This window comes from Diabrotica virgifera, chromosome 6 (genome assembly GCF_917563875.1).
Source record: "Diabrotica virgifera virgifera chromosome 6, PGI_DIABVI_V3a".
Lineage (NCBI taxonomy): Eukaryota > Metazoa > Arthropoda > Insecta > Coleoptera > Chrysomelidae > Diabrotica > Diabrotica virgifera.
In genome coordinates this window covers 15,830,185-15,856,300 of record NC_065448.1, presented here as the reverse complement: position 1 = coordinate 15,856,300, position 26,116 = coordinate 15,830,185, and the positions used below count along the sequence as shown (strand labels likewise).

The 26,116-nt window shown below is 33.6% G+C and overlaps 2 protein-coding genes across 3 annotated transcripts in view; one reads left to right on the top strand and one right to left on the bottom strand.

Moving 5' to 3' along the window:
- Positions 1-26,116, top strand: part of LOC114325370 (potassium/sodium hyperpolarization-activated cyclic nucleotide-gated channel 2) — a 571,529-nt gene that overhangs the window by 259,873 nt on the left and 285,540 nt on the right. The gene's annotated exons all lie outside the window — the stretch shown is intronic.
- LOC126886577 (15-hydroxyprostaglandin dehydrogenase [NAD(+)]-like) overlaps positions 1-26,116 on the bottom strand; it is a 37,668-nt gene that overhangs the window by 6,549 nt on the left and 5,003 nt on the right. The window contains exons 2-5 of the mRNA XM_050653530.1: positions 14,595-14,721; positions 13,900-14,006; positions 11,946-12,144; positions 5,043-5,178 (exon numbers count right to left, since the gene is read on the bottom strand). Of these exons, the coding sequence (XP_050509487.1) occupies positions 5,043-5,178; positions 11,946-12,144; positions 13,900-14,006; positions 14,595-14,721 (569 nt within the window). The remainder of the gene's footprint in view (positions 1-5,042; positions 5,179-11,945; positions 12,145-13,899; positions 14,007-14,594; positions 14,722-26,116) is intronic.

Below are 26,116 nucleotides of genomic sequence, written 5' to 3'. Positions count from 1 at the left end.
CGAGTAGTAGACGGTAGTGTACGGAGAGTGAGAAAGCCTGTGTAGTTCCGTGAGTGTGAAGTATCTATCGTAGAACGAGAGGTAGGCCAGGTTGAGAGTAAAAGAACCTCCTTGAGCCAAGAGTTCCCGGTAGCTGATTGCAGTTTCGAAAAAGGTAGAACACAGCATCACGACAGAAGCAGGAAACGAGAGCTATACGAGCTAGTTTCAGAGGAGAACATTACTGGAAGCCAGGACGAGGTTTGGATTGCAGCCAAGGATAGCAGGAAACGGGTCTTGTGTGAAGACATTCTCAGTGCACCAGAAAAAGGTCAGTCTCATTTGTTTGGACATGAATGTATGGGTTTTTCGTAGTAAATACCACATTTAAAATTGAAGAAACATAATCAATAATATCAGAAAAGCTTCATCAAACTTAAATAGAATTGTTGCTAATAAATCATAATAGTTAAATGTTAATAAAAACTTTCAATTGGAAATCAAAAGAAAATAAGATTCCCATGTGTAAATGTTATGTTTAAGAAAAATAAGATATAGCAAATATTAAGCAGTGATTGCCATTTAAATAAAATAAACAATATTTTGATTACAATTGTAACCCATATGTGTTATTATTTTACTCTTTTCTTTCCTATCCCGATTAGGAACCATTAAGAAATACTTAGAAGCCACGTATGTAAGTAATTAATTTTATAAAAAGCCCTGAGATTGAAAACATATTGATATGTGATCTGGTAAATTAATTAGATTAGTATTAAAGCATTGATTAAATTAAATGACATATAAAAATATTATCTCACATCAATAATCAAGATCACAACAACTGTCGTCCAACGTGGAAAGCATTGTTAAGTATTTCTAGTGGCAAATTTGAAGGATAGAAAGAGTAAAGCCGGTATTTGAAAATCTATATGCCTGTGGTAAAAAGTGAGATACTTACATTTGATAACATAAAATTTTAGATCTCTTTAGGTACAAATTTTACATAACTGATTTAATATTTTATTTTTACGATATTTACATTTGATATATTTATTGACAATTTATAATATTTGGGTGAGAAAAAGTCGTCTTGGTAACATACTAGTAAAATTTCATATTTGGCGGGGACAGTACTTCTTGAAAACAAATGTCTGTGACAAGAAGCCAAAGCAAAGACAACAAAAAACAAAAAGAACATTCAAATCAAGAGAATAATTCAGACCAAGAAGATATTTTAGACACGACAATCATGGCATCAGAACAGCAAGAATTATCAGGAATAGATAAATTATTACAAATGATGCAACTCCAGTCACAAAGAATAGAACAAAAAATGGATAAAAATCAGGAAGAAACATCAAAGAAAATGGATAAAGTGGATCAAAAAATGGATGAATCACAACAAAAAATGGATCAAAAAATGGAGGAAACACAACGAAAAATGGATGAAACACAACAAAAATTGGATCAAAAAATGGATGAAACACAACAGAAAATGGATGAAACACAACAAAAAATGGATGAAACACAACAAAAATTGGATAAAAAAATGGATGAAACACAACAAAAAATGAAACAAGCAATAGAAGAGAACAACAAGAAAATGGAGGAACGCATAGAAAAGGAAGTAAAAGGATGTTTAACAACAATGAAAAACGAGATGAAAGAACAAGAAATGAAAATTCAAGATAAAATAAAGGAGTTAACGAATGGCCAGAAAAAGGAAATAGAAAATTTGGAAAACAAGTTTGAAAACGCTATTCAAGCAATCAGAGAAGAAATGGAAAGAAAGATTGCGGAAATCAATATTCAACAAAATGTAGGAGAAAGAAGAGAAATGGTTATACATAGCACAGATGACGTGAAGATAAGGTTTGGCGGGGATGTAAGAAGATTACACCCAGTGCCGTTCATAAATAGCCTGAAAAAGAAAATACAACACATCGGAAATTTCGAAACAGCAAAAGAAACTATCAGAAACCATCTAAAATATGAAGCAAGCCTATGGTTCGATTGCAAAGAAGAAGAATTTGACAGTTGGCAACAATTTGAACAAAAATTTTTGAATTATTTCTGGGGAAAAGTCCAACAATTGGAAATTAACAAGGAATTGCAAAATGGGAAATACAATGATAGGATGGGTATATCAGAAAGGACATATGCATTACAAATTTACTATAACGCAAAACATTTACAATATAATTACTCATCGGAACAATTAGTCGAACTGATTGCAAGACATTTCGAAGAAACGCTGGAAGACCATATCACATTGCAAAACTACAAAGACATAGATAGTTTATGCCAATTCCTACAAATAAGAGAATCACGTTTAAGGGAAAGAAAATCAAGAAGGTCGCGAGAAGATTACAGGCCCCGAGAAACACAGGATTACAGAGATAGAAATCAAAATAGGAGGGACTATACAAGACGAGATTTTAATCCCAGAAGGGAAAACGAAAATAGAGACAACGGAAGAGGAAATTATGAACAAAGAAATAGGCAATGGAATGAGAACAGAAATCGAGAATACCAGAATAGAAACACCACACGCTCAAATCAAGAAAACAGAAATAATGGTAGACAAAATGAACAGGGATATCGAGAAAACCGAAACAGATCCGACAGACCAAGAGAAAATAGAAGAGAAGTAAATAATACCCAGACAGATGAATATGACGGAGAGAGACATTATGACGAAAATATAAACTACGATGAGCAACCGGCGTTTTTTCACGACGGCGCTCACTAAAAACCAAAAATCAAACAGGAATCTTTTGTAACCCCAAGGAGTTTATTAAATTGGCAAGGAACAACGAAAAGAAAAATGGAGTTAATTTAAAATTTGTGGATGGATTTATCAACGAGAAACCAATTAAAATTATGATAGACACTGGATCTGAAATAACATTGGTCAACAGAAAACTAATAGAAGAAGTTAACTTAACAAATTTAATTTACAAAATACCTAGGGTAAATTTAGTGGGCGCAAACAAACGGACATTGGCAACTATAAATGAAGGCATACGAGTAATGGTACGACTGGGTAAGAAGATGTATGCACTACAATGTGTAATAATGCCAAACATGTCACATGACATGATAGTAGGAGTTGACGAATTGGCAGAAAAACATGTAGTGATAGATTTTAAAAATAATACGATGAATCTAACAGAAGAAAAAGAAGAAGAACAGGACAAGGAACAGGAGAAACAAAATACGGACGAATCAGGTAAAGACCAAACAGTGGAAATGAATTTGGCAACGAAGCAAGGACAAAGAAGAAAAGGGAGAAAAAGTCAGAAAAAGACAAAAGAAAATGAAACCTGTGGCTCCTCAAAAGAAGAGTTGAGCCCAGAAGAAGAAAAATTGAGAGTATCAAAAGCAAAAGAAAACTGGGATTCCTCAAAAGAAGAGATGAGCTCAGGAGAAGGAGAAATAAAGCTAACAAATGAAAGCGAAAAAGATATAATCGAAACAGTGGCATTTGAAGAGGAGGCATATGAAAACGAGGATGCAGAATGCACGGTAAAAGTATGTGAAAAATCTGAGGAAAAAGACAGAAGATTGATATGGGAAAAAGGGAAAGACAACATAATAGCCGACACTCTAACACAGGATGAGGACACTGAAAATAAGGAAACAATTACTCTACAGGTGGGACTAATTAGAGTAATACAAGAAGAAGGGGTATAAGAGGTAGATTAAAGTAAGGAAATATACAGGGAGTTGGTTTTGCCTCGAGAAAATTTATTTAAAAAGGCAGATAAATTTTATCGAATACAAGGCGGGGATTTGTTATATTTCTATGTGATATGAAAATTAAAATTTGATAATTATAAACAGAATTCAATTTAATATAAAATATTTTCAATTTTCTCAACCACGGGCATATAAATTTAGAACAACCTGTATACAACAAATTGTTATATTTAATTTTAAGAAGTGATTAAATAAGACTCAAGTGAAATCGTTAAAAGGTCATTAAAATTTGTATATAGTAGAAAGTAATTTTAGAATGGGAATTAACTATTTTCTTTGAAATCCATTAAGCATATTTAGAAAGTTTAAAAATTGGTTTTGAGGAATACTGCGAATGAGAGTTGGTGGTGGAATTTTGGTTTGTGAATCTGGAAGGGATATTTAGAAAGTAGGGGAATGAATGACAAATAGAGATCAGAATGTTTTGAGCTGTCGAGAAGTGAAGTCGAGTAGTAGACGGTAGTGTACGGAGAGTGAGAAAGCCTGTGTAGTTCCGTGAGTGTGAAGTATCTATCGTAGAACGAGAGGTAGGCCAGGTTGAGAGTAAAAGAACCTCCTTGAGCCAAGAGTTCCCGGTAGCTGATTGCAGTTTCGAAAAAGGTAGAACACAGCATCACGACAGAAGCAGGAAACGAGAGCTATACGAGCTAGTTTCAGAGGAGAACATTACTGGAAGCCAGGACGAGGTTTGGATTGCAGCCAAGGATAGCAGGAAACGGGTCTTGTGTGAAGACATTCTCAGTGCACCAGAAAAAGGTCAGTCTCATTTGTTTGGACATGAATGTATGGGTTTTTCGTAGTAAATACCACATTTAAAATTGAAGAAACATAATCAATAATATCAGAAAAGCTTCATCAAACTTAAATAGAATTGTTGCTAATAAATCATAATAGTTAAATGTTAATAAAAACTTTCAATTGGAAATCAAAAGAAAATAAGATTCCCATGTGTAAATGTTATGTTTAAGAAAAATAAGATATAGCAAATATTAAGCAGTGATTGCCATTTAAATAAAATAAACAATATTTTGATTACAATTGTAACCCATATGTGTTATTATTTTACTCTTTTCTTTCCTATCCCGATTAGGAACCATTAAGAAATACTTAGAAGCCACGTATGTAAGTAATTAATTTTATAAAAAGCCCTGAGATTGAAAACATATTGATATGTGATCTGGTAAATTAATTAGATTAGTATTAAAGCATTGATTAAATTAAATGACATATAAAAATATTATCTCACATCAATAATCAAGATCACAACAATATATATATATATATATATATTGGCTTACGTTTGTTGGGGCATTGATGCTAAACCTTCGCTTAACATTTTTCCCAAATTGGGAAATCCTTGGAAAGTAAATCCTGCTGATTCGTTCACTAGTGTTGTATCAGTTATTCCAGGACACATAGTTAGAAATTTAATACCTACAAATAAAACATAAATAATTTAATCGTCTGTTTAATTTTGTTTTGTTTATATAAGGGCTGTGTATTAAAGACAAAACTGTATTACAGAAATTACAGAGAGGGAGAAAACATTTCATGAAAATATAAGAACCAAAAACAAAACTTCTTCAGAAAAGTAGAGAGGAACATCTATAAAACAGAGAAATGGTGATAGTATACACAGTCCGTTCTTTTATAAAGGTAAAATATTGCAAAACCTCTAAATTTTAAAGAACCTCTTGGATTGACATGAAATTTGGCATACTCATAGCTAACAAGTCAAAGAAAAAAGTGATAGTGTGCCGATGTGTGCTTTTGCCCTAGGGGTGACTTTCACCCCCTTTTGGGGGTGAAAAATATATCTTCGAAATAAGTCCGGAAATGGATAAAATGACTAATTGTAAGCAACTTCACCAAGTTAATACTTTTCGAGTTATTTGCGAGTAAATATGTTAATTTTTCTACAAAATAACCACGTTTCAGAGGGTTTTTCGCAAATAACTCAAAAAGTAAGTATTTAATCAAAAAAAAATTCTTATCAAAAATATAGCACGTAAAAAAGTAAAACACATGATGTATATATTAGGTCACTATACCTAGTAGAAGCAGAGTTAAAGCTAATGAAAAATAGGTTATATTCGTCAAATTCCAAATCGAATATTTTAACGTGCCATAACCAAAAAATGAAGCACTTTTTTGGGGAAACTCATTTTAACTTTTTAAATGTGTTTAAAAAATGCTTATTTTTGTTTTTTAAAAAAAATTTTAGCATCAAAAGTATACAAGTTACGCTCAAAATAAAGTTGGTCCCTTTTTTGGTAAGAAATCGGGAAAATCGCCCCCTAATTAGCATTTCAAATGAACTTAATTGTTACTACTTCACAAGTTTTTTACTCGCGTATGTATTGATCATATGGTCTGTAAATTTCATCGGTTCAAAGTCCTTATTTTTGAAAGAGCTGTAGTTAAAAGGGCTTAAACGAGTCACTGATCACAAGTGTATACAAATTTAGAAACACCGAATCTTAACCAATTTTTGTCTTACGGAAAAACAAAAAAATACAAAATATTCAGAAAAGTAAAGCCGACTTTTTTTATTGTTCAAGATTTTTGGTATCTCTAATAGTTTTTAAGTTATTTTGAAAAAAAGCATTTTTTTCAAAATTAAAATTTTTAAAAATTTTATTTTAAAACCAAATTTTTTCAAAAATAAGCACTTTGAATCGATGAAACTTACAGATTATATAAACGCAACATAAATAAAGTAACTTGTGAAGCGGCAACGATTAATTTCATTTAAGTTGCTAATTGGGGGGGTGATCTTCCTGATTTCTTTTGCCAAAACAAAAGGGACCAATTTTATTTTGAGCGTAAGTTGCTTACATTTGATGCTAGAAATTTTTTTATAAAAACAGAAATAAAGCTTTTTTTAAACACTTTAAAAAGTTGTAATGTGTTTTCCCCAATAATGCTTCATTTTTTGGATATTTCACATTGAATTATTCTATTTGGAATTTTTCGAATATCAAGCTATTTTTCATTAGCTATAACTCTGCTTTTGTCAGGTATAGAGACCTAATATATACACCGTTTTTTTACTTTTTTATAGGCTATAGTTTTGCTAAAAATATTTTTTTCGGCAAAATGCTACGTTTTGAATTATTTGCGAAAAACCGTCTAAAAACTTGATTATTTGGTTGAAAAATGAACATATTCACTTGCAAATAACTCGAAAAGTATTGAGTCGGTGAAAAAACTCTAGAGAACAAAAGTTGCTTAAAATTAGTCAGTTTATCCATTTCGGGACTTAACTTGAACATATATTTTTTCACTCCCGAGATGGGGTGAAACTCACCCCCAGGGCAAAAGCACATCTAGGCACCATATCACTTTTTTTCTTTGACATGTTACCTATGCGTATGGAAAATTTCATGTCAATCCAAGCGGTTCTTTAAAATTTACAGCAAAAACCGTGAAAGAATGTACTAACGTATGTATATCATTACGAATGAATTGAATAAAGGGATATTGTAAGATTTGTGAAAAGTCAAAGACTGTCATAGCTGGGACATAAGCAGAAACAAGAAGATACAAAAGCAACAAAGAAAATATTACAATGGAAGCCGGTAGGATGGCGAAAAAATGGAAGACCCAGAATGAGATGGTTGGATGACTTGGAAGACGACCTGAAAACCATGAATATAAGACAATGGAGGAGAAGGATACAAGAGACATCTGAATAAAATGACATAGCGAGACAGGCAAAGGCCCATCCAAGATTATGATGCCAAAAGAAGGAGAAGAAGTATAAATTCCCAAATTGTAACATAACATTCGCTTCATTTTGTTGCCGAAAAATTTTTAAGTTATATGTTTTTAACACCAGATGATGTGAATCTAGTTGCCCGCACAACACGCAAGCTAGAAGAAATGTATACTATCTTCTCAAATGCCTCAAAAAATATGAGCATGCAAGTAAATGAGGAGAATACTAAGATGATGGCATCAACACCCAACAATAGAGCCAAAGACAGCAGCAACTCAAGGTTGATAACTCTACCTTTGAAATGGTGGACAAATTCACATACTTAGGCTCCCTGATCACCAAGGAGAATGTCATGACGGAAGAAATCAAGCGAAGGATAATCCCAGCAAACAAATGCTATTTTGGACTGGGTAGACACAGCAGAAACTTAAGCCAAAAAACAAAAATAACTATTTTCTTCTTCTTCTTCTTTTTGCATAGACATAACTCTGTCTGTTTTTTCAATGTGCCTCTAGTAAGTTGTCGTTCCATCGTTTTCGTGGTCTTCCCACTGATCATCTTCCTATTGAGGAACCGTCTCTCGCTCTCCTGACTACCCTATTTGTTTTCATTCGGCTTATGTGGTCATTCCATTCTATTCTTCTGTTTTTAACCCAGTTATTAATGTTATCCACCTTGCATCTCTGTCGTATATCTGTACTTCTAGCTCTGTCCCATAGAGTCTTACCATCGATTTTTCGAAGGGTTTTCATCTATACTGTTTCGAGCAATCTTTTTGTGCTCTCTGTGTCGGGTCGTTTTTCTGCCGCGTATGTCATTATTGGTCTGATGACTGTTTTGTAAATTCTGCCTTTCATTTCTTTTCCGATATTTTTATTTCTCCATATTGTGTCATTCAGGCAACCTGCGGCTCTGTTTGCTCTATTCACTTGATCTTCCACTTCTGTTTCGAGCCTTCCGTAGCTAGATAATGTGATGCCTACGTATTTAAACTCCATCACTTGTTCTATTATCTGACCTTCCAGCTCCAATTTACATATTATTGGATCTGCTGTTATAACCATGCATTTGGTCTTTTTTGAGGAAATTAACATGTTAAATTTTCTGGCGATTATGTTGAATTGGTGCAGCATACGTTGTAAATCATCTTCACTTTGGGAGATTAGTATTGCATCGTCCGCATAGCAGATTATTTTAAGTTGTTTTTCTCCCATTTGGTATCCTTTTTTAGTTCTTACTTTTTTTATTATTTCCTCCATGATCAGGTTGAACAATAAAGGACTCAAGGAATCCCCCTGTCTTATCCCATCGCCGGCTTTAATTGGGTCAGTTAGTTCATCTTCCACTTTTACTTTTATTGTGTTGTCCTGGTAGATGTTTTCTATCGTTTTAATTATTCCCAGAGGTACCTCTCTCGAGTATAACAAGTGGATAACGTCCTTTAATGTGACCCTGTCAAATGCTTTCTTAAGGTCCACGAAACATAAATATGCCGGTTTGTTGTATTCCAACGATTTCTCTTGAACTTGCCTCATTATAGATATAGCGTCAGTGCATGACCTTCCCGACCTAAAACCTTGTTTTTCTTCTTCTAATGTTATAATTTCATTCAATTTGTTTGTTATCACTTTTGTTGTTAATTTGAATGTTGTGTTTAATAAGTTAATCCCTCTGTAATTCTCGGGGTCTGATTTGTCTCCTTTTTGAAGAGAGGTATTAGGATGTTTGATCTCCATTTTTGTAGTATTCTGTTTTGTTCTTTTATTTGGTGTGTTAGTTTTAATAGTTGTTTAGTTAGATCTTGTCCTCCGTACTTTAGGAGTTCGTTCGATATTCAGTCCTCTCCTGGAGATTTTCTATTTTTTAATTTTCTTAATGCTTCCTTTACCTCTCCCTCCTCGATGTTTATTTCTTCGTTTGTCGTAACTTCAGGTGTTGGTGGTTAATTATCGTCGCCTTTAGCAAATAGAGATCGAAAGTAGTCTGCCCATGTTGCCTTCTGAATGTGTTTCGCTTTTATTAATTCGTTCATCTCCTTTCTTTGCCCTCTGATCATTCTCCATACTTCTTTTTGTGTTCCGTAGAAGTCGTGTTCCATCTGTTTTGAGAAACTCTGAGAAAAATAACTATGTATATGTTATAGTCAAAGCCCGAATTTCAGGCACTCCTAGGTTTAACTAGGCAATCCTCAGGTCTGACTGACGATCTTAGTCAAAGCCCGAAATAAAGTTACAGTTTCGGCCTTTGACTAGTCAAACCTAGGAGAGACTAAGTTGGTCAGGCAAAGGTCGAAATTTAATTTTATGAAATCGGGGTTTGACTAGTCAAACCCCGATCAGCTATTAAAATGTCGTAATTTGTTAGATTAGGTTTAATAAAACGTCATTTTTTAATTTTAATGTTTATTATTTTTATATTGTCGTAATTAAAATTAAAAAATAATGTTTATTCTCACATGTTGAGGCATTATGGCATTTAAAGTTGCACAATACGTTAGACTGTTAGACATTTTACACTTTTGAAGAGCATTTCTTATTGCAGTAGCATTTTAAAAAGCCTTGTCCTCCAAATTTACAATCTTTTGTACTCATTTCTCTTAGAGACAGCTTAACGTCTGGAACATCTTCGAAATTAAGAAAATTCTCTTTGCATTCTCTTATTTGATTTATTGAAGTAAGTTTGTTTATTGTTCCGTATCTCGTACCAACTCTATATAAACCGTCAATTGTTTTATCTTGTGTGATACTCAAAATATTTCGAGCATCTCCTTTGGCTCTATCAAAGCTGGGGATAGGTAATGTTACAGTTATTCCGATCGAAATTGGAGTACATTTTTTTTCACTTAATTGTTTAGTATTAGCCTGGGCATTTAAAACCTTCAATCGCCTTTCCTATATTTATTTTAATCTTTTCTGTCTGTGTAACAATACCTATCCCCAGCTTTGATATAGCCAAAGGAGATGCTCGAAATATTTTGGGTATCATAAAAGCTAAAACAATTGACGGTTTATATACAGTTGGTACGAAATAGGGAACAATAAACATTATTTTTTCAAGAAATCAAATAAAAGAGAATTTTATTAATTTCGAAGATGTTCCAGACGTTAAGATGTCTCTAAGAGAAATTAGTACAAAAGATTCAAAATTTGGAAGACAAGGCTAATAAAATAAACACTCATTATTTTATTTTAATTACGAAAATATAAAAATAATGAACATTAAATTTAAAAAATGACGTTTTGTTAAACCTAATCTAACAAATTACGACATTTTAATAGCTGATCGGGGTTTGACCAGTCAAACCCCGATTTCATAAAATAAAATTTCGACCTTTGCCTGACCAACTTAGTCTCTCCTAGGTTTGACTAGTCAAAGGCCGAAACTGTAATTTATTTCGGGCTTTGACTAAGATCGTCAGTCAGACCTGAGGATTGCCTAGTCAAACCTAGGAGTGCCTGAAATTCGGGATTTGACTATAACATATATACAAAACCCTTATACAACCAGTTTTGACATATGGATCGGAGACATGGACCATCTCCTTTTTCTAAAGGTGCCCATGTTCTAGAGATGTTGGCGACCGCATTGACACATCTTATTCCATTCACAGCAGTTCGAAATAGATTAGTTGACGTTAGGCCAGTCCAGTTCCTAAGAGTGGCCAGCCAGGATATGCGTCTACGTCCAGGGCCTCTTTTGCCCTCAATCTTGCCTTGTAGAATCAACTTTAGAAGTCGATATTTATTATTACGCATAATGTGGCCAAAGAAAGCCACTTTCTTGTTCTTTACGGTGTTAATTATCTCTTTGTCTTTTCTTAGTCTCTGGAGAATAGTTATGTTATGTGGTGTATATATAAGACCCTCAACATACGTCGGTAGCACCACGTTCCAAACACCTTTAATCGTTTTATGGCATCTTCTATAAGATTCCAGCTTTCTACTCCATAACGGACCTAACATCTAAGAACTCTTCTTAGATGATCTAAGAAATCTTCTTAAAGATAAGTTGCAGAGAAGTTTCATCTGCCTTGGACCATCTTTAAGGCAGATAAAAACCTTTTGCTTATATTTGAACAAAGGATACTGAGAGGAATATTCTGTGGCATCTGTGAAAATGGTGTTTGTAGGAGGATGTACAACTACGAGATATACCACAGATACAAACATATATTTGGTGGTAAAGACTTGGTATCTCTTACAAAAATAGGAAGACTAAGATGGGCAAGACATCTAGCAAGATCACAGCATAACAACCCTCCTAGAAGAATCCTTATGTCACAACCTGTAGGAAGTAGAAATAGGGGTAGGCCAAAACTCAGATGGAAGGATGGTGTAGATGAGCATGGTAGAAAAATAGGTGCAGCAATAGTTGGCAATGGATAGAACTGACTGGCTCAATAGACTTAGGTCTTTTGGAAGGTCGAGGACTTAGGTCTTTTATAGGGCTGTAGCACCATTGATGATGATGTTTTTAATACCTGTCAGATCGTAATAGTATTTTGCACCAAAGCATTTGTTCAAACCAACAACAAAGTGTTTGGTGGCACCGTATACCGGAGCAGCTTCCACTTCTTGAAAACCATAAATCGATGCAACATTTACTATGACTCCTCCTTTGTGTCCATTATTTTTTCCCATATATTTGATTCCCAGTAATGATCCTTGGACAACGGCGTTCTAAAAAATAGTTGTATTAACTTTATTACACTTATACTTTAATTATTACATGTGAGTCAGTTTCAACAAGGTTAAATAAATAAGTATTAGACTTAGTTCAGTTTCTTGTACATTTGGACGATTGGTTTCGAATTTTCGAACACTAAACTTCGCTGTTCATCGTCAGTCTCCGGAAAAGTTACTTAAATGATGCCTATACAAGGAACTAAATAAAGCCGATGATACTCAGACAACAGATTAGCATAAATGAGCGTTTTAGTATCTAACTATATGTAACTATATTCCTTGTATTGGCCTTACTTAATTAACTTTTCCGGAGATCTGACGATGAACAGCAAAGCTTAGTCGTCGAAAACGGTCGACCAAGGTATAATAAATTGATTGTAAATAAGTCTTATATTTATTTAAAATAAAACTAGTCGGTTTCGTTTTATTCAATTCGAGTTTCTTACCATCCTCTGACACGTGTTTAACGGGTTTAACCGTTATCAAAGGGGCTTTGCAAAAGAATTAATTGAACCAAAACGTACCGACTGGTTGGTAAATATATTTAAATATTATACCGGAGTATGCTTTTAGCGACCTCTAATGAAGAAAGATGACGCGAGTGTAGATAACGCTTCAAGTAACTTATATGGAAGAACAATGTAATTTTGTTCTTGGAAACGGTTAGAAACTTTAGAAAAAAATGTTATAGGACTTTTTTGTTCTAAATTGTGTATTATATCCATAACTTAAAGGAACGCACTATTTTCGGGGACACCCTGTATATATATTTCTTTAACCTTGTTTATATTCACATTTATTTTGCATAAAATAACCATCATGGCACGTATCCACTATGTTCGTAAACCTCTTCCGCTCTGCTCTCCCTGCAACTGCTCCAATGGATATGGCTTGCGCTCCTTTACATATAAACCGCCACCGATTGGAGCACTGAGGCCGAGCACGCAATATTGCACGGTCCGGGAGCGCGAAGGTATCCACCATACGGTGTTGCAGGAGCGCGGAGCGCAAGAGGAGTGCGAACATAGTGGATACGTGCCTTTGCATAACTCAATCTTCTAAATACAAGGTTTGTATTTTCACAATCACTCAAGTACCGGGTGTCCCAATAAGAATGGCTCTCGGCCGTGCCTCAGGAACCGTTTATGGTACAGCTTTGAGAAAAAAATATTTAGAACAAAAGTTGCCTCGGGAAAAGCCTGGAAAATATTTTCATAATTGTAGGTCCACCGCTAGAGGGCGTAATTAAATATCAAAAATAAAAAAATTTAAATTTTACAAAATTTACCTAATGAACGGGCACTGAAAATCCGATCATCGTATTCTTCATAAAACTTTGCGCATATTTGATTTCACAAGTTTAAGTCTACCTTTGTAAATAAGAAGTGGGGATGAGTGGGAACCTTCTTATGAAAAAATGGCTGTAAGTCCGGTTCTGCTAAATCGAATTTTGCATACTTGGTCGTGTTAAAAACAGCTCTTTTTCGTCAATGTAAGAGTCTTATTTTCGAAATAGCCTAATAAGTAATATGCCAGCTAGTAAGAGTTATTTAACTATTTTCGGAAATCTAGTTTTCTTTGGTTAATATTAAATACAAGTATGCATTTTTAATCCAATCGAGGCAACTTTTGTTATAAATATTTTTTCTCAAAGCTGTACTATAAACGGTTCCTGAGATATGGCCGAGGGCCATTCTTATTGGGACACCCGGTACATACTCAATTATCGGGTGCACAATCTGTACTTACACAATTAACTGCAATTTCTAGCTCCCATTGAGAATCTTTGAGCATACCGGCATTGTTGACTACTATATCAACTGCTCCAAATGTCGATACTGCTAGTTTAAAGGCAGCTGCAACAAACTGTAAAAATTAGTAAAAATGATAAAATACTAGTTAACAAAAACTGATGAAAATGGAAGAATAATAATAAAATATTAGCACTTCGAGGCAAGCAGACTTATGACTTGGTTTACAATCGTCCTCCATTCCTGTTTTTTCTTCGCTTTTTCTTTCCAACGGCTTTCATTGAGATACCTCAGGTCGTTATTAACTTCATGACTCCATCTGGTCCTAGGCATTCTCTGTTTTAACACCTAATATAGCGCGTAACAAGATTTTTGGCAATCTAACTTGGGTAATTATTTGGACATGTCCTAACCATCTAAGTCTTTGTGCTCGTATTACTGCAGTTATATTGGTCTCCTTATATAATTCTTCTGACTCTTTCTCCTAACTATAACTCGTCTAATTTTTATATATATATATTATTTTAACTATTATTTTTGATAACGAAACTAATTCTATTTTCAGAAATCTATTTCCAGACCGACAGAACCTGATTATCAAGAAGATTATGTATTTTAAAAATATCCGATCGATATCAAAAAAACAAAAAAACGTTACGTCATAAGTATTATAACATGCAATTATGTATATACCTTCTAGTTGATCGGCTTTTGTTACATCTGTTTTTAGGAATACTGCTTTGTTACTTCCAAATTGATTCGACAATTTAGTGATTGCTTCATTTCCAAGCTGGCTTTCTATGTCTGCTAAAACAACTCCCTAAAATAAATTAAAATGAATTATACCTTATACACAGTAAATGTTAAACACGTAAAAAGTTGTACTTGGGAAGCTTTTGAACAGTACAGAAAATCGGTTCGAGGAAAAAACCAACTGAAAAAATAAAAAGGGGTTCCTTGGACAAATTTTGGAAATTGGGTTTCATTTCTAAGCAATTTAAATGAAATACTTTAATCATCAATCAGTGTATTTTATCTACGTCAATATATTATGTTTTATAATCCCCAAATATTATATAACCCCATAATACCTACGATCGCTGTATGATAGACTTAAGACGTACTTTTGACAGGTTACAAAATTGGTTCGACGATATGGGTTTTAGTGTTTCACCAGAAAAGACAGCTGTGATGTGTTTCACAAGGCACAGATATCAGTTAGTCGATAATTTCTCTATAGGTAAATACACTATTACTATCGTAAAAGAATATCAATATTTAGGTATAATTATAGATAGTAAACTTCTATGGACCAGTCACATTAAGTATGTCAAACAAAGATGTGAAAAGGGAATTAATCTTCTGCGCTTCCTCTCCAAACAGAGCTGGGGCGCGGATCAACAAATTTCCTTAATGTTCTACAAGTCTTATATTCGCTCGATTTTGGATTATGGGTGTACTCTCTATGGTTCTACCTCCAATACGAACCAACTTACTCTTGATCGAATACAATATAGAGCTCTGAAAATCTGTTTGGGAGCCATGGCATCTTCACCAAATCATGCCATTCTGGCAGAGTCTCAAGAACTTCCTCTTAGTTTTCGAAGACAGTTTATGGCAAATAAAAGTATATTAAAATATAGATGTTACAACAGTGATCTGATCGCACAAATTAACTTTCTTGTAATCCAGAATTTGACAAATCATTATTGGAAAAAGAAAAACTCTCCTCCTTTGGCAGATGCATTTATTGATACAAACTTATTTCAAAATGATATTGTTAAACTTAATGAAATACCATTGTATGCACACTGTTTCGTTTCTATAATTGACAAACCTATCACCATATTAACTCGGTATTCAGATTGTAATATCTTAAACCAAGCCATAATAAAATCCATTGTAAATGGTCTCGGGTCGAATTTAACTAAAATATATACAGATGGGTCAAAAACGGAGATAAATACAGGTTCGGCATTTTTTGTTTCAAACATAAATCATATTGAAAAGTACAGAATCTCAAATTATTGTTCCATTTTTACCGCCGAGTCTTTTGCTATTGAAAAGGCACTAAAATGGTGTGCAACTCAAACATGCACGAATATGGCAATAATTTCAGACTCAAAATCAGCATTACAAGCTATTAGCGGTCACCCAATAAACCAATTCCGAAATGCCTTAATTTTAAACATTAAAAAATTAATTGTGGATCTTAAACAAAATAATGTAACTGTTTCGTTTATTTGGACGAAAGGACATTGCGGAGTCGAAGGTAATGAAATTGCGGATATAGCCGCAAAAAGTACTCACAGTTGCCACCATATTGACAAAGTATTTAATTTAAAAGATTTGAATAATGCTTTCAAACCTAATATCAGAAGGAAATGGGAAACTGATTACAAAAGAATTGTAAATAAATCTACAAACCATTATTTCAGTATTCACCCTACACTTCCAAAAAACATTCCTCATTTCACCTTTAATTATAATAGAGCACAAATGTCAGTATTGACTCGTTTAAAATTGAACCATGGTCGCTTTCCATCTCACTTATATAAAATTGGAATACTTAACTCTCCTGTCTGTAGTTGTGACAATGTATCCATTTGGTGATCTAAATCATATATTTCTAGAATGTTCTCTGAACTCTCAATCTTCTTCAATTCTGTATCAAGAACTAATTCATCATGAGTATCCATTGCCGCTAAATATTACAGCTCACCTTTCTTCCTCAGATAAATCGGTACTAGATTCCATCATTAATTTTATCAGATATTCGAAAATAGCGGTATAGTTTAGAAATAGACAACATGAAAACATTTAACGTAATTAAGAATTTACATGTTTTGTGGCAAATAGATTTTGTCTGTTGCCAGGATCTCTTTCACACACACACATCATCATCATCATCATCAACTAGCCTATATTTGTCCACTGCTGAACGTAGGCCTCCCGTAAAAATTTCCACCTATTTCTATCTTGAGCTTCTTGCATCCAATTTGTGGTGATGCGCTTGATATCATCCGTCCATCTAGTCGGTGGTCGTCCTCTGCTTCGATATGCCTCCTGCCTTGGTCGCCATTCCAGAATCTTTTTGGTCCATCTGTCATCCGTCAGTCTGGCAACATGTCCTGCCCAAGCCCATTTAGCCATGGCTATTCTTTCAACTGCCTCCGTGACTCCTGTTCTTCTTCTTATTTCTAGGTTTGGTACTTTATCTCTGATGGTAATACCTAACATTGATCTTTCCATAGCGCGTTGTGTAACTCTTATTTTATTTATTGTTCTTTTTGTCAGAGTTAGTGTTTCTGCACCATATGTAAGAACCGGCAAAACACACTGGTCAAAGACCTTTCTTTTTAAACAAACTGGAATATTAGACTTGAAAATGTTATTTAATCTACCGAAGGCAGCCCATGTAAGACCTATCCTTCTTTGTATTTCAGTTGTCTGGTTATCTCGGCCTAAGCGAATCTCATGTCCTAGATATTTGTAAGCTATTACTTGGTCGATGCTATGACTCCCAATCTGAATTTTATCGCTGACTACAAGGTTGGTCATAAATTTTGTCTTTGAGGTGTTAATTTTAAGACCAATTGTTTTTGACACTTTATAGAGCGTGTGCAGCATTTTTGTAGCTTTATCAACTCTATCAGATATTAAAACGATGTCATCGGCAAATCTTAGGTGGTTCAGATCCTCCCCGTTTATATTGATTCCCATATTATCCTCTCCTTCCATTTGCTTGAACATATATTCAAGAACAGCTGTAAACAATTTCGGGGAGATAGTATCACCCTGTCTAATTCCACGTTCTATTCTAAATTTCTTGGTATCTTCATGAAGTCGAACACAAGCTGTACCAGTTTCGTAGATACTTTTAATCAAGATAGATACTTTCGTAGATACTTGTCACACACACACAACCCCCAAATATTGTTTGAGGTCGTCCACCAACACGTTAGACAGATGATCTAAAACGTTGTCATTGGAATGGCATGCAAAAGACACAAGATCGAAACAGATGGAAAATTATGAGGGAGATCTATGTCCAGCAGTGGACAAGCGAAGATCTAATGATGAAATATTGTTTAAATCTTCTCTTCTACTTCTTATAACGGGAATTTAAAGCAACGTAAAATGGAGAGCTGAATGCTTGGAATAAACTAAAAGGAAATTCGTGAACAAACAGGAGTGAAGACATTATCGAACGTATTATAAGACAAAAATGGAAATGGGTGTAACATGTTGCGAGAATGAAAGATGGCGAAGCCGTGGAAGAGTCCCAATGCAATGTCTCATAAGAAGTGTGACCAATTGGATAGCAGAGGTGAAAAAGAGAATAAAATGGAAATATCTGGAGGAAGCCTATGTTCAACAATGGACAAATTGAATTAATGGATGATGATAACAGGGCTTTGGATCTGTCATTATGGAATCTTAAGCATGTAGTCATATTTGTGATTGGTGTCTGATGGTTCTAAAACCATTGCTATTCGGGCTAGTCTTTTACTATCCATGTGTGCAACAGATTCAAGTCCTGTCTTTCTTTTACTTCTCATAATACAATTCTCAAAGCTCAATTATAGGTTGAGGAGTGGATGGGCTTACATTAGAAAGTAATATTCTTTTGATAGGTGAAATTAGTCTACGTATTGGAATATTATTTGAATTAATAGTAATGTTTTGATGAGTGCTGAGAATATTGTCAACTTGCGATGAAGAAGACAAGTAAATACAGATACGAGCATGGGAGTTGTAGATGCGAAGTGTACATTTTTGGGAGCCACAATACAGTATTGGGTAGAGCAGGCATGGTGATCGCTTGATCTAGGTATACATGGAGGACCAAGGTTATGGGGGGAAGATAATTTTGCAGAGGGAGCAGCTATACAAAAGATTTGGGAGTACAAGTTTTATTGGTATTTTTGAAGTTATACTTCTTTAGGCACGGGGGTGAATTTTTACATTTCCCGGCGCATGCGCACACGAACAGTATGGTATTAAATAGTCGCTACATCATTTTAGTTATGTAGCGCAAATAAGGTGTGCGTGAAAAGAATATATTATTAGTGTTGTTAGTAAATATATTTATTATAATTTTTTATGTCTCTGGATTTGTCTTCCTCCTAAGTATTATTGAAAATGTTTATTTTCATTTAAAGTATCTGTCACCAAGATTGTAATTATGTCCGAGAAATGATCCACTGAATACAAAAGCCGTGGTAGCTGATCGGTAGAGCATTCGCCTAGGGATCGAGAGGTCCCCTGTTCAAATCCTGACAAAGTCATATCCTTTTTCTTTTCTTTTTATTTTTTTTTATTTTAATTTTTGGTATTTTTTTTGTTCTTTCTAAAATTAGTTTAATATTTAAATACAATACAAAAAAAATGTTAAAGTAGATAGGTATATTGATTTCGTTGAAATCATAATATGAAGTTAGATTATATTTTAATAGAAGTATAAATTCTTACGTGCGTACAAAGTACACACACACACATTCTTTTTTTTTTATATTGGTTTGATTATCGAGAGTTGATGGGAATAAAGTTGTGTTTCACATGTCGTTGCGATCCTTGTTACCAAAAACAACTACTAGTTAAATCAAGAAAATGTTCAATAAAAAGTATCACACTCTGCAACTCATTGACAGGCCTATTAATATCTTAAATAAATAACAAATACAAATAATAATATTCACATTCATTTGTACTTAACAGCCAATTTATCGTACTTTTTGCTATCACATTTTTAAAAACGATAAGAATTTATATTAATTTGCTATTAAGTTAACGACCTGTACCTAATCAATGACAAACACCAACACATAGAAAACATTTGTTAACATTTTTGTTTAATTAAAAAATGATTATCGTTTGTAGTTTATAAATGAGGAATTTTCAAGAATAAACCTAATGGAACAGAATAACTTAGAACGGGATCCTATAACATTCATAATATAAGAAATGATACGAGGAGAAAAAACAATACCATATATAAAAGGATTATTGGAAAAATTTAAAAAACGATAGGAAATAAAGTCAACATGTCACAAACGTTCAAAACAACAACAGACACTTTAAAATCTATTTTATCTAAAACTAAACCTAACAATGAACAAGCCAGAACAAAGATTTGAGTACCAGGACCAGAGAACATAAAAATGGAACTACCGAAATATGACCGCAAGGATCGTGTTCTGTATACGAGTATTATTGTTCAATAAAATTGACCCAGGAAAAAATATTCCAGATAAGTAGAATCTATCTTACAAAAAATTTCATTTAAACATTTTCAAAATAGGTGACAAAACGTCTAATTCTATTTTCTATATCTCGGGATCTACTGAATATATTTTGATCGTTCTTTTTTAATTTGCATATAATTTTTCTGTACATTACAAATATGCAATTTGTCTAGACATTTGTTAATTAATAAACAGTCTAATTTGTTTAACAATTTTTGAAAAAATAATTTTTTCCCAAAAATCCATGATTTTAAGCATACTATCGTTATTAATATAATCATAGAAAAATTTAAGGTATACTTTAATAAATAAATTACCTTCAATAAATAATTATCTAATAAAAATCATTTATTTATTTAAGTGAACTTTAACTTTTTCTATGATCATTAATGATACTATGATTAAAAAAATAGATTTTTGTAAAAAAAATATTTTTTCAAGAATTGTTTAAACAAATTAGACTGTTTATTAATTAATCAATTTATAAACAAATTGCATATTTTTAATGTACGTATAAATTACATACAAATTAAAAAGAGAAAGATCAAAATCCATTGAGTTAATCCGGATATACAGAAAATTATATTCGTTTGAAATTGCTTTTTCGGTATTTTAACTCGGTGGATTTGTAGGTTCCCCCTAGTAATTGTTTGACCTACATTTTTGAAAAATCGTAGAGGGTGCTGTGAAGGTGCAATGTTTGTGCAATTTTTTTAAGAAAAAATACAAATCCCATTCTTTATAATGGCATTAATGAGATTCCTTAATTATTATAAACAAATTAGTTGTGAATTAAAAAAACATATGGCTAATATTGTCCCAAATGAAGCCAGGCTAATTTTTTTTTAAATTCGTGTTAAAATACTATCTTTTCGAATATATAAAAAGATTTTTTCTACGGACAACATTTTTAAAGTTATTCTAAATGTTTATAAACTAGAAAATTTAAAAAATTTGGCATTAGGATTTTTGACTATATTAATTATTTTTTTATATCTATATAACATCGGTTTACAACGTTCTTCGACGTCTTCCGATTTCCAATCTCCGTCTCGTTCTGTCATTCCATAGATCGTCCTCCAGTTCTCTGTCCCTGATTTCTCTATCAACTCCTTCTCTCCAACTTCTTCTAGGCCTTCCTGGTCTGCACCTTCCTCTTGGTTGCCATTCGAGGATTTGTCTTGGTATTCTATACTTCGGCATTCTCCTTACGTGTCCGTACCAGCTGAGTTGTTTCGTCCTGATGTCGTCAACAATAGTATGTGTAACCCCCATGATTTCTCGGACTCTCTCGTTTGTTATTCTGTCGCGTCTACATATTCCCGCCGAAAGGCGCCAGAAGTCCATTTCTGTTGCTGTAAGCATTTTCTTAATGCCAAGGTCGGTCAAGGTAAGGTAGGAGAACATGTAGGAGACTATGGACTTGGAAACAGAAACGACAGAGGAGATCGATTGATTCAATTTTGCCAGAGCGAAGACTTCGTAATAACAAACACCCTTTTTAAATTTCCTCCTCGGCGATTATATACATAGACATCTCCACAACATACCAAAGAATAAATAGTGAGAAATCAAATAGACTACATTCTGATAGCAAGGAGGTATCGTAATGCTGTTAAATGTACTAAGACGTACCCAGGAGCTGATATAGGCTCAGATCATAATCCGGTAGTTACTGTGATAGAGGCGAGACCAAAAAAGATAAGGAGACCACAAAGAAAGACACTAGATTTAGTTAAACTTAGAAACAAAAATATACAACAAGAAACAGGAGAAGAAATAAATGAAAACCTCAGTTCAGTGCAACAACAAATTAACGATACAGATAACGTTAACCAAAAATTAAAGTACATAAATACAGCTATACAAACAGCAGGAAAGAAACATCTGACAAAAACGACAACAAAGAACAATGGGTGGATGACACAGGATATACTAGACTTGATGGAACAAAGAAGAAATATGAAGAATTACCTAGACAAATACAAAGAAATAAACAAATACATAAAAAAGAGAATAAAAGAAGCCAAAGAGGCGTGGATTAAAGAACAGTGTGAAGAAATGGAAACCTATGAGAAAAAGTACGATGCGTTCAATATGCACAAAAAAGTAAAAGAGATAACAGGAAGCATAAAGAAATGCCAAATAGGTAAACTTAAAGACAAAGATGGAAACCTTATTGTAGATCTAGAGAATAAAATAAAAAGATGGACAGAATACCTGAATGAATTATTTGAAGACGATAGAAACAACTTAACTCAGATAATCAATGCAACTGTGCCAGACATATTGAAAGAAGAAGTGGAATACGCAATAAGAAACGCTAAAAATGGAAAAGCAAATGGACCTGATGAAATCCCTACAGAACTGCTGAAGCTTTTGAATGTTCAATCCGTAACCATAATATTGCATATATTCAATACAATATACAGTACTGGTATAATACCACAAGAATGGTTGCTGTCTACGTTTGTCACCATACCGAAAAAAACTAAGGCAGTGCAATGTTCAGATCATCGAACAATCTCCTTGATGAGTCACCTGCTTAAAATATTTCTTAGAGTCATCCACAACCGAATCTATCAAAAACTAGACATCGATATTAACGATACACAGATGGGATTCAGAAAAGGATTAGGTACCAGGGATGCTCTCTTTGCCCTGAACGTTCTAACACAGAGATGCCTAGATGTTAAGCAAGAGGTACACGCCTGCTTTATAGACTTTGAAAAGGCCCTTGACAAAGTACGCCACAGTAAACTCAAAGACCCGTGTTGAGCTGGCCCCCCCACTTGCAAAAATTAAAAAACAAATAGCCCTGATTTATGAGCTATTTATGAGCTCTCATATTCCGCAAACTAAAAATTTTGAGCTCGTTCCACTGAGCAGGAATTTAATACCCTAGTGGGGGGGGGCTGACTCAGCCCCCCCCCACTACTTAAAAATAGGAATATTGAATCGGTTTTTGCGGCAGAATTACGAGCTATTTATGAGCTCTTGAAATTATATACTTTCGATTTTTGAGCTCATCCCCTTCACCCCCAAACAACCCTTTAATCGATTTAACTTAAGAGAAAAATGCTGAGAAAACTTAAAATATATCGTATTGCGGATATAATTCATATAGCTTATATACTCTAAGAATAAACTATTAAATCAAGAGCATTTCGATTATTGAGCTACAACCCCTTCGCAAGAAAACCATCCTATCTTCCCGGCTTAAGAGAAAGTTGTACTTAAAATGCATTAAACTAATTATTTGGCGACAACATATCATTTAATAATTTATAACCTTCCAAATTACGCGCACTTAGATCAGTAAATTGCAATTTATTTTGTATAGTGCAGTCACTGAAGGTAAAAATCAACGATTACCTTCAATTTCGGTGAACCTTCATCGATTTTCACGAAAATTGGTCAGTAGTTAGAGGATACGTCAAGAAACAAAGGTGACATGGTACCACCTTGCGCCTTTACCCTGAGGGTGGATACCGCCCCTTCTCGGGGGTGAAAATTATTTTATAAAAAATAAATGCACAAATCAATAAAAGAACAAATTAAAAGCAAAATTTATTATATAAAGTTAATAAAATAAGTCAATACTTTTTAAGTTATTAAAGATCAAAGATTTTAATTATTTGTGAAAAAAATGCATGTTTTGAAGAGGTTTTTTGTAAATCACTGAAAAACTTTAAGTTTTTACAAAAAAGTTAATAGTAGTTTAATTCGTATAGCTTATATTCTAAGAATAAACTCTTAAATCACGCGTCTTTCGATTATAGAGCTACAACCGCTTCGGAAGAAAACGACCCCATATTCCCGGCTTAAGAGAGAGTTGTTCTTAAAATAATTTAAATTAATTATTTGGCGACTACATATCGTTTAATAATTTATGAGCTTGCAAAATATACGCATCTCAATTATTGAATTGCCATTTTCTTTCTATAGTGCAGTCACTGAAGGTAAAAATCAACTATTACCTTCGATTTCGGTAAATCGCCATTTATTTTCACGAATTGATAATAAGAACTTGGGGTTTTAGCCAGGGGTATATGTCACCCCTTCTCGGGAGTGAAAATTACTTTATTAAAAATAACCCCACAAATCGAGAGAGGGACAAATTGTAAGCAAAATTTGTTATATAATGTGATTAAAATAAATCAATACTTTTTGAGTTATTAAAGATAAATATTTTAATTTTTGGAAAGAAAATGCATGCTTTAGAGCGATTTTTCATAAATGACTCAAAAACTGTAAGTTTTTACAAAAAAGTTTTCATCACTAAAATTGAAGCTAATAAAAAATATAATAAATGGCTTACTTGAAAAACCCTTTAATGTTAATTTAAAGTAAGTTATTGGTAATTAAATGTATATTTTTTCCGCGACTGTTCAAATCTAAGGGTTCAAGCTTAAATAACGGGAAAGAGATGCATTTTATAACACTTAGGTACTAAATATTTGTCAAAGTACTTAGAAATACCTATGAAAAATAAGATCCAGAAAAAGTTGATAGTATCAAAATCCGCTCACCAATTTTCGTGAAAATGAATGGAGATTTACCGAAATCGAAGGTCATAGTTGATTTTTACCTTCAGTGACTGCACTATAGAAAGAAAATGGCAATTCAATAATTGAGATGCGTATATTTTGCGAGCTCATAAATTATTAAACAATATATAGTCGACAAATAATTAATTTAAATTATTTTAAGTACAACCCTCTCTTAAACCGGGAATATGGGATGGTTTTCTTGCGAAGGGGTTGTAGTTCAATAATCGAAAGGCGCGTGATTTTAGAGTTTATTCTTAGAATATAAGCTATACGAATTAAACTACTATTAACTTTTTTGTAAAAACTTACAGTTTTTCAGTGATTTACAAAAAACCTCTTCAAAACATGCATTTTTTTCACAAATAATTAAAATCTTTGATCTTTAATAACTTAAAAAGTATTTACTTATTTTATTAACTTTATATAATCAATTTTGCTTTTAATTTGTTCTTTTATTGATTTGTGCAGTTATTTTTTATAAAATAATTTTCACCCCCGAGAAGGGGCGGTATCCACCCTCAGGGTAAAGGCGCAAGGTGGTACCATGTCACCTTTGTTTCTTGACGTATCCTCTAACCACTGACCAATTTTCGTGAAAATCGATGAAGGTTCACCGAAATTGAAGGTAATCGTTGATTTTTACCTTCAGTGACTGCACTATACAAAATAAATTGCAATTTACTGATCTAAATGCGCGTAATTTGGAAGGTTATAAATTATTAAATGATATGTAGTCGCCAAATAATTAGTTTAACGCATTTTAAGTACAACTTTCTCTTAAGCCGGGAAGATAGGGTGGTTTTCTGGCGAAGGGGTTGTAGCTCAATAATCGAAATGCTCTTGATTTAATAGTTTATTCTTAGAGTATATAAGCAATAGGAATTATATTCGCAATACGATATATTTTAAGTTTTCTCAGCATCTTTCTCTTAAGTTAAATCAATTAAAGGGTTGTTTGGGGGTGAAGGGGATGAGCTCAAAAATCGAAACTATATAATTTCAAGAGCTCATAAATAGCTCGTAATTCTGCCGCAAAAACCGATTCAATATTCCTATTTTTAAGTGACTCAGCCCCCCCCCCCCCCCACTAGGGTATTAAATTCCTGCTCAGTGGAACGAGCTCAAAATTTTTAGTTTGCGGAATATGAGAGCTCATAAATAGCTCATAAATCGGGGCTATTTGTTTTTTGATTTTTGCAAGTGGGGGGGGGGCAGCTCAACACGGGTAACTCAAAGAAATCCTGGAGATTAAGAACATTGACACCAGAGACATACAAATAATATTAAATCTGTACTGGAATCAGCGAGCTAATATAAAAATAGAAGACCAAACATCGGACGAAATAGAAATACGTAGAGGGGTACGACAGAGTCGTATATTGTCACCGCTCTTGTTTAATATCTACAGCGAACA